General features: G+C 57.8%; 1 protein-coding gene across 2 annotated transcripts; it reads right to left on the bottom strand.

Annotated features, from left to right (window-relative positions):
- Positions 1-462: 462 nt before the first annotated feature.
- Positions 463-3,722, bottom strand: PRPH (peripherin; the record flags this gene model as incomplete). 2 transcript variants are annotated; one of them, XM_082635861.1, is made up of 9 exons in its annotated part: positions 3,017-3,722; positions 2,583-2,643; positions 2,320-2,415; positions 1,781-1,948; positions 1,554-1,679; positions 1,243-1,463; positions 1,088-1,137; positions 760-839; positions 463-531 (listed from the first exon to the last, which is right to left on the bottom strand). In XM_082635861.1, exons 1-9 carry the CDS (start codon positions 3,556-3,558, stop codon positions 463-465), a joined length of 1,413 nt encoding a protein of 470 aa, XP_082491987.1. In that variant the 5' UTR covers positions 3,559-3,722. The 2 variants fall into 2 exon arrangements, with proteins under 2 accessions (XP_082491987.1, XP_082491988.1); XM_082635862.1 differs by having other exon boundaries at positions 463-528.
- Positions 3,723-8,725: the final 5,003 nt, after the last annotated feature.

Raw genomic sequence — 8,725 nt, 5'->3', positions numbered from 1 at the left:
TTCAGGTGTATAACATAGTCATTCCATATTTTTATACATTACAAAATGATCACCACTGGAGACGGTTCCCTTGATAGCAGTTTTATTTGATTTAAAAGTGAAACTCAGACCCTGACCCACCCACTGATCTTGGGGTCGTGGCAGGAGTAGACTCATCCTGGGGATGGTCGGCCTCTTACCAGGACAAGAAATGGGGGAACATATAGACTCTTACCAGGACAAGAAATGGGGGAACGTATAGACTCTTACCAAGATAAGAAATGAGAAACATATGGATCGTGTCTCTGTGGGCATGGAGAGGCCCAGCTGTGGTGCTGGGTAGGGTTTGGCCACGGCCAGGGAAGGGGTGACTGGAGCCATCTGGTGGACACATGCAGAGGGGGAGGAGACTAGCTCGGGACTGGTGTTAGGATTGGGGTTTAGAGGCCTAGGGCAGGGCCAGGGAGCTCTGGACCAACAAGTTCAGTAGCTGTGAGTAGAAGACTTGTCCAGCTCACTGCGCTGCTCCTTGTGAGACTCTGTCACCACCTGCTGGGGGCCGAGGCATGTGAGGGGCACAAGCCATTCAGCACCACCCTCCTTCCAGCTCCTTTGTGGCACGGTGTCCCCCCTCCCTGACCATCCACCTCCATCTCCCTGTCTCACTCCCACCCCAAGAATCACTAACCCATAAACACCCTAAGATTACCTGCAGCCACGCTGGGGTTCAGAAATACTATGAGAAATGATGGGGTCCTGTGCTCAAGGGACCCATCTCACCTCCCCATCCCGGGTCTCAATGGTCTTGATCAGAACCATCTTCCGGCTGTGGCTCTCCTGGGGAGGCTCCACCTCAGGCACTGGAAAAAGCAAGATGAGAGGTGGAAGGGAGGAGGCTTGGGATTTCTCTTGTTTTAAGTCCTCACTCCGTCTGGGAGGTGAGGGAGGGGTGGGGAGGGGCAGAGCCTGAGGAGCGAAGGCGAGTGTAGACCAGGACTCAGAAGTTCACGGAGAGAACCAATCCCTGAGCAGAGCTAGAGTAAGAGTCCAGTCAGGGCAGAAATGGACAAGGGGACAGACAGTTGGAAGTCAGACGTGAAAGACTCACCAGTCGTCTTTATACTTAAGGATGCAAAGGAATGGACTGGCACGGAGATCCTGGGGGCGAAACACTCGGTCAGCTACTCCGCTGAGCCGCTGGTCTCCCCCCCACTCCTCCCCCCTCCCCAGTCCTGACCACACCCTATCCGACCCGCCCCTCACCGGCTCTCCTCGCCCTCAAGGAGCTTCCGGTAGGTGGCGATCTCGATGTCCAGGGCCATCTTGACGTTGAGGAGCTCCTGGTACTCTCGCAGGTGTCGCGCCATCTCCTCCTTTAGCTGCCGCAGCTCCTCCTCGAGCCGTGCGGTGCCCGCCTGGTACCCGCCGGCTTCCAGGGCAAACTGCTCCTCCAGCTCCCGCAGCTGTCTGAGCAGCGCCTCGTTCTGGGGGTTGGGGGTGAAGAGGGGGCGTCAATGGGGGGAGCAGCCTTCATCCTCCACCCCCTGGGCGGGGGCGCGCAGCCTGGTACTCACCGTGCCGCGAAGCCCGTCCACTTCGCACGTCAGGCTCTGGATCTGGCGTCGCGACTCGTTCATCTCCTGCTTGGCCTGGCGCAGGGCCTCGTGGTTCCGGTTGGCGGCGTCGGACAGGTCCGCGTACTGCGGCCAGGGGGGCAACCCGGACGTGAATGGACCAGATGCGCCCTCCCCCCAGCTCCCCATCCTTCCAGGTCCTCCCAAACCCTCCCGTGCCCTGGCACCTTGGACTTGTACCACTCTTCTGCTTCCTGCAGGTTCTTCGCCGCGATGCTCTCGTACTGGGCACGGATGTCCCTCAGCGCCGCCGTCAGCTCGGGCTTCACGGTCGCCTCCACCTCGACCTGCTGCACCTGCTGGCTCTCCACGCTCATCTGCAGGTCTCTCAGCTCCTGCCGCCCAGGGCGAGAGGCCGAGTTCATCGCGCAGACCCCACGCGGGCCGCGTGGTTGGCGCACAGAAAAGAGAAGAAACACTTGAATGAACAGAAGGGGGCGCCAGGGAGTGCAGCGCGCTTGGTACTGCACGGCCCGCGCCACGCCCGTACTAAGCCTCTGGCCAGATTACGGGGGTGCAGCTCCGCTTCTCGCCACCAGGCGGCGCAGGGGTGTGAGTCAAACCACCTGTAGAGGAGGTTGAGAGCCTGCGTCTACCCTACGAATCTCCCTTCTCTTCCTCAGGTCCACTCGCCAGTCTCTTCCAGAGCTTGTACTCCAGCTCCAACGAGACCACCCCCAACCTCCTGACACCCGGGTCCACCCACCTCCTCGTGCAGCTTCTTGAGGAACTCAATCTCATCCATCAGAGACTCAATCTTGCGCTCTAGCTCCAGGCGGGACAGGGTGGCGTCGTCCACGTCCTTCACGGGGTGGCAGTGGGGTTTCGAGAGCAGGGAGGGGTTGCTTAGGTCGACGAAGAGCCTGGCCCTCCCTGTCTGCCTCTGGAGGCTTCTGGTCGCCTCCCTTTGCCCACAGATGCCACCCTGGATACGCAGGCCGGGGGTAGGAATGGGGAGACCGAGCTCACCTTACGGAAAAGCACGAGGCTGTGCTCTGCATCCTCGCGCTTGCGAGTCTCCTCCTCCAGCCTGGTGGGAGGAGTGTGCAGAAGCTGAGCTCCGGGGTCACCGCCCAGCCGTAAGACCGCGACCCCCAGGATCTGGGTCAGAGGCTGCTACTGCCCAGGACTCTGAGGAGGGGCCTTCAGGCTGCCTGATGGACTTGCTCCATATTTCCCTTTAACCTGCTGGGAGCTGAGATGTGGCCCCTTTATACACAGGGGAGACATAGTAACTCCCCCTTCCTCCCCTCCCCAGAGACTCAGCAAAGTGGTAGACGGGGATTGGGGGTGTTGCCCGCTGGCGAGGATGCTGCCTGCACACGCCCAGGTGGACGAGGCGGGCCACTCCCTCTGGCGGCCGCCTCGACGGCCGCCGCCCAGCCCCGGCCCTGTCCCCTGACCTCTGCTTGAGCGCCGCCAGGTCCTCCGCTAGCCCGTCGCGCTCCACCTGCACCCGGTCGCGCTCGCGGCCCAGCAGCTCTAGCTCCCTCCGCAGCTCGCGCAGCTCCTGCTGGCACAGCTGGTCGGCGCGCGCCGGCTCCTGGCCCCGGGCCTGGTTCAGCTCCCCGCGCAAGGCCGCGTTCTGCTGCTCCAGGAAGCGCACCTTCTCGATGAAGTTGGCGAAGCGGTCGTTGAGCTCCTGCAGCTCCTGCTTCTCGTTGCTGCGCGTGGCCAGGAACTCCTGGTTGAGGGCCTCGGCCATGGAGAAGTCGAGGCGCTCCGAGGGCAGGCGCAGGAGGGCGCCCGCGGCTGCCCGGGGACTGCGGAAGCTGCCCAGGCGCACGGAGGAGCTAGGGGACGCCGAGCCCAGCAGGCGGCTGCTCGAGAAGCGGGAGCTGGAAGAGTAGGAGAGGGGCCCCGGGGACAGCGAGGGCGGTGGCCCGAAAGTGCGGCGGTAGTAGGTGGAACTGACGCCGGACCGGAGGCCCGACGGGTGGCTCATGGCGGCCGAGGATGGGCAGTCACCGCTAGCAGGGCTTGTCCGGGCGCTGGGAAGAAGCCGCAAACCGCTGCGAGGCGGCTTTATAGCCCTGCGGGCTCAGGGGGGGCATGGGCTGCTCCTCCCACTGGCCTGACGGTGGGGCTATGTGGGGAGGGGGACGCCCCACCCCTGCGGAGCTGCAGGAGCGCCGCACCCTCCCTCCCTGGTTGCCGGCGCCCTGCCTACTTGATTCCCCCAGTTGCTGGTGGGGAAGGAAACAGGGATGGCTACCACAGGCCACAGGGAGGCGGGGGGGGGGGTGGTTCGGGTGTTGGGGGGGTCAGTGCCCTCCAGCAAATATCCGGAGCTGGAGCCTAGGGTGGGAGGGCCTCAATGGAACTGGGGTCCCTGCCTGAAAGAGCTGGTAAAAACTGGGGGCTAGGTGGACTGGATTTTAAAGGGCAGGCTTCTGGCACATGGGCAGGGAGGATGTAGCCCAGGTGCAGGGAGAATTGGCCTGGCTTAGGCCCCAGAGGCTGTGCCTCCACATGGCCCCTGAAGGCTAGGCTCTGCTTTCAAATGCTGTCAGCTGCCCCCTCTGTCACCACACCCAGGGAGATATGGGGGACAGGAGTGCAGAGACAGCTGAGGTGGGTGAGGAAGGGCTGCTCTCCCTGAAATCCCCAGGGCTCTGTGAAGGGTTGCTGCCTGGCGCCAGCTCTGCTGCTAATGGACTTGCTTCTTCCCCTCCCCCTCCCCTGGACACTTGGCCAGGAGGTTGCCTGCTGATGTCTCAGCCTTAAAGACACAGATCCCAAATCTACCCCAGGCCCCAACAAGGTGGGCACATCAGAGGGGGCTGAGGGTGACTAGGCCCAGCTCTGGGTCCCACTTGGGAGGGTCTGTGCCATGCCAGAGGCTGAACTGAGTGAGCTAGCGTGTGCTGTCTGGCTTACTGGATTCTCCCTTCCCCCAGCCCACCGCTGCTCAGTCACGGCCTTACAGGAACCGGGGCGATTCCTGAAGTAGGAAGGGGAGGGGGCTGAAGGGTAGCAGCTGCTGCCAAGGCTGAGAGACACACTGGCAGGAACCGGTTTCCAGTACTGAGGAGCTGCAGGTACCCAGCGATAGGCGGGGCTGGATGGGAAGAGAAGGGGAAAGAGAAAGTGCCCATCCCCATCGGCTCAGGGACTGAAAGAGGAGAACAAGGCCCAGAACAGAGCCACGAGCCTGTGCACACACACAGATGCATATGCGTAATAGCACCGTGCACCTATGTGCACACACATTAGACACACCCAACCACCGGGCCCTTCATACCCTCCCCCACCCCAGAGTTAGCAGGGAGGCTGATGTCTGGCCTTTGCACGTCAAGTGGCTTCCAGAACGCAGGCACAGGCTGCCCAGGAGTGGACAGAGGCAGCTTGGATGGTCTGCAGGAGTCGAGGTGCTGAGGCCTGTTGGGCTTGCCAGGAGCTAAGGGGCTGCCGCCGCTGGGGACTCCCGGGCTCTCCAGTAAGGACAGGTCCGTGTAGGATTGGTCCTGAGGACAAGAGCTGGGCGTCTGGGGAAACAGGTCTGGGACTCCGGGCTGCACCTCTGGCTGAGGGGATGAGGAGGGCGGCTCCCTGGCTGGCCTTCCCCTCAGCACTGCAGGGCAGAGGGGCCTCCCCGCCTTTGTGTGTCCTCTGAGATGGGCCAACGCCCTCACGCTCACATCCCTACTGCCTTTGCCGCCTTCTCCTCTCCAGGCCCCTCCTTCCTTCTGGGCTATTAGTCTCTCCCTGAACAGCTGCCAGGTCCTTCTCCTTGATGAATCTGGTTTGGTTGCCAGGGGAATGGGAAGAGGGAGGATGGGAGAGAGGGGTGGGATGGATAAACCAGGGTGGGTCGCCACTAACTCTTGGAAGTGGGGAGGGTAGCGTCCTGCCTGGGTTAGGGGGAGGGGACTTGATAGGTGTGAGGAGGGGAGTGGGGAAGCTAGGTGCTTTCTGCTGCAGCCCTGGGCCCTGAGCCCCAGCTGCCATTGAAGCCCCATCCACTGCAGCCTAGGCCCTGCCCTGCCCTGCCTGCTGTCCTCCGGGTACAAACTGGGAGTGTGAGCTGGTACTTCACGCAAAGGGACAGGTAAGGCCTGGGGAGGACGAGCTCAAGCTTTATCTTTATAGGGAACTGGGGGCAGACCTGGGCCTTTAAGAGTAGAGGCCTCTAGGGCTGGCCCCGGGGAGTTACCAGTGGGGTTCCCATCCTCTCTCCTGCTTAAGCTCCCAGCTCACCACCCAGAAGCCTCAGAGTGGAGGAAACCAGGACCACCTCAGCAGGGCTCTGGGAACTGCAAGGCCAGGGTCTGGCCTGGGTTTGGGAACCAGGCCTGCTGGCAATGCAGAGAAGACTCCTCCCCCGTCCTCAGAAAGAGCTGGGCCTGGGAGGTCTTGTGGCATGGAGAAAAGTAGGAAAGGGTCCCGGTTAAGAGCCAGGGCTCTGGCATCCAGCTACCAAGCTTCCCATCTGATTCCAACACTCTGTTGTACAAATGTAGTCTCATTACTATGTCCTCTCATGTGCTCCAGCAAAAGGGAAAATTGTAGTTTCCATCTCATAGTGTTGTTGGGAGGGTTAAATAAATACATGTAAAATACTTAGGACACACATAATAAAAGATGAAAACTTAAGCTTATTTTATTACTACTATTATTACAAGTTGTCAGCCCCCAAGTACAGTGAAGAAGGATCTGGACTTCCTTTGGACTGTCCCCACCAAGAGCAGTGCTGGACCGGGGTGGCAGGAACCCAGTACTTCCTGGCTGATGGAAGGAGGGAAGGGTGGCCTCAGTGCACTGGGCAAATAGTATACTGATCAAGACACGGACTCTGGACAGACTGACTGCGTGGGTTTGATCATGGCTCCTCAACTTAATTAGCTGTATGCTTTGAGTTTGGTTGAGTGATTTAACCTCTATTCTCTCCATTTTCTTTGTCCATCAGTGGGGATGATAATAATAGTACCTAGCCCATCGTGCTGGAGGAGTAATTGAGTTCCAGTATGTGAAGCACTTAGTGCTTGGCACATAACGCATGTCATATAAGTATTCGCCAGCGTTATTACTACCCCTCCTCCTTCTGCTGTCCTTGACTGCTCTGGCAAAGGCTCAAAGAGAAATAACCACTGTATTCAGAGGTTTGCAAGGCAGGTAAGCAATGAAGTTTAGGTTACTGGCAAGAGAGCTGCTAAATGACAGGCCATGGACTCAAAGCTGGATGAGGAGGGGTGTGTAGACAAGAGAGGGTGGGGTATTGGGAGAGTAAAGAGGCCCATAGCTGGACTTCCAGGCAAGGCCAAAGAACAGTCACAGTACAAGGAACTGAAAGAGGCACTGAGAGGCTAGGAAGTTGTTTTCAGAGAGCAGGGTGCATGAATTTGTGATTCTGCAGCTGGGGTATTTATGGATAAGATTCCCAGGATGGGGCCTCCCTGGTGGCACAGTGGTTAAGAATCCACCTGCCAATGCAGGGGACACAGGTTCGAGCCCTGGTCTGGGAAGATCCCACATGCTGCGGAGCAACTAAGCCCGTGCGCCACAACTATTGAGCCTGTGCTCTAGAGCCCATGCTCCGCAACAAGAGAAGCCACCGAAATGAGAAGCCTGAGCACGGGAACGAAGAGTAGCCCCCGCTCGCCGCCACTAGAGAAAGCCCATGTGCAGCAACGAAGACCCCACACAGCCAAAAATAATAAATTAAATTAATTAATAATTTTAAAAAAAGATTCCCAGGGTGTTTCTAAGGAGTGAGCAGCTAAGGTGGAACGGTGGGAAAGGTCATGGGAGAAGAGATAAGGCCATCAGACTGGGCACTTACTAGCTGTGTGACCCTGGGCAAGTTACATATCCCCTCTGAGCTTCAGTTTCTTCATCTGTAAAATAGGAATGATGATACCTTCCTTCCAGAGGTGTCATGAGATCTAAATGAGGTATTATGCATAAAGCGATTAGCATGTTGTGAGGCTCACAGCAGGTGCTCAACACTGTTGATTGCCTTCTTCCCCTCCCATGTGACAGAGAGGAAACAGACACACAGAATCAATGACATAACCCTAATTTCTTGTACCTAAGGGTTAGCTGGCATCTCCCTGCCCCTTGAGGTCTAGGATTGGCTCAACCTCCACTCCACATCCTGGGGAAATTCCAATGTCCTCCCCAAGATCTCTTTGCCTTCCTGTTGCTTCCTCTTTGCATCCCTAGCTCTAGGTCCCTGCTGCCCCTGAACTGGCTGACTTTACAGCTAACTCTCCACAGTGTCTCAGATGTGGAACTTGGCACCATCCCTCAGGTCCTGTGATCCCGTTTCCCATCACTTGGGTAGGAACTGAGGCTCAGAGGGACAAAGTTGCCTGTCTGAGGTTGCGCAGTGAGCAAATTACGCCTTCCTCTCCAGGAAGACACGTCCTGGTTGGTCAGGGCCTGCTGGTGTTCTGTGTTCTGGGCCTGCAGGAGCTCAGATGAGCCCCAGCCAGAAGGAGTCCAGCTCCATTCGAGGTGGGCTCTCCCAGGCTGGTCTGGCTGCAGGGTCCCTATTGGCAGAGTGGCTCCACCGGCATGGAATCCTTTCCCCATTATCTCCATTTGGGGGCTCCACTCCTCCCTGTTAGGGAGCACCCTGGGTATCTTCTCCATCTCATCAGTTCTCTCACTGTATAATATAGCAATAGCTAACATTTCCTATGTGCCAAGCACTATGCTAAGCATTTTACACGTGTTATCATTTTTAATCCTCACAATAACCCTATGACATAGGTACTACTACTTTTCCCATTTTACAGTTGGAGAAACTGAGGCACGGAGAGGTTAGGCAACTTGCCCAACGTCACACAGCTAGTAAACTAGTAATCTGTTTATATGTCTGACTCTCCTGCTCCCTGACAATATGATATTTGAGGGCAGCCATCAGATCTTATCCACTTTTGTGACTGTGGTGTCTAGCACAGGACCGAAGTCAAACAGCTGTTGGTTAAACTGAAGGGAACCCAGAGGCACCTGAAAAAAATTTTTCCCGTGTTTGTCGAGTCAGGAAAATAGAGCGGTGTGTTGCTGCCACCTTCTGGCCAGATGCTAGAATGACATGTCTGCAGTCTGAATCCATCCACGTTTATTGAGTTTAACACTCAAGGCTCAGGAACATTGGAATTTGG

This window comes from Mesoplodon mirus (genome assembly GCF_964341445.2).
Source record: "Mesoplodon mirus genome assembly, chromosome: 11".
NCBI lineage: Eukaryota > Metazoa > Chordata > Mammalia > Artiodactyla > Ziphiidae > Mesoplodon > Mesoplodon mirus.
The sequence above is the reverse complement of the archived record's forward strand: the minus strand, read 5'-3'. Positions and strand labels throughout refer to the sequence as shown.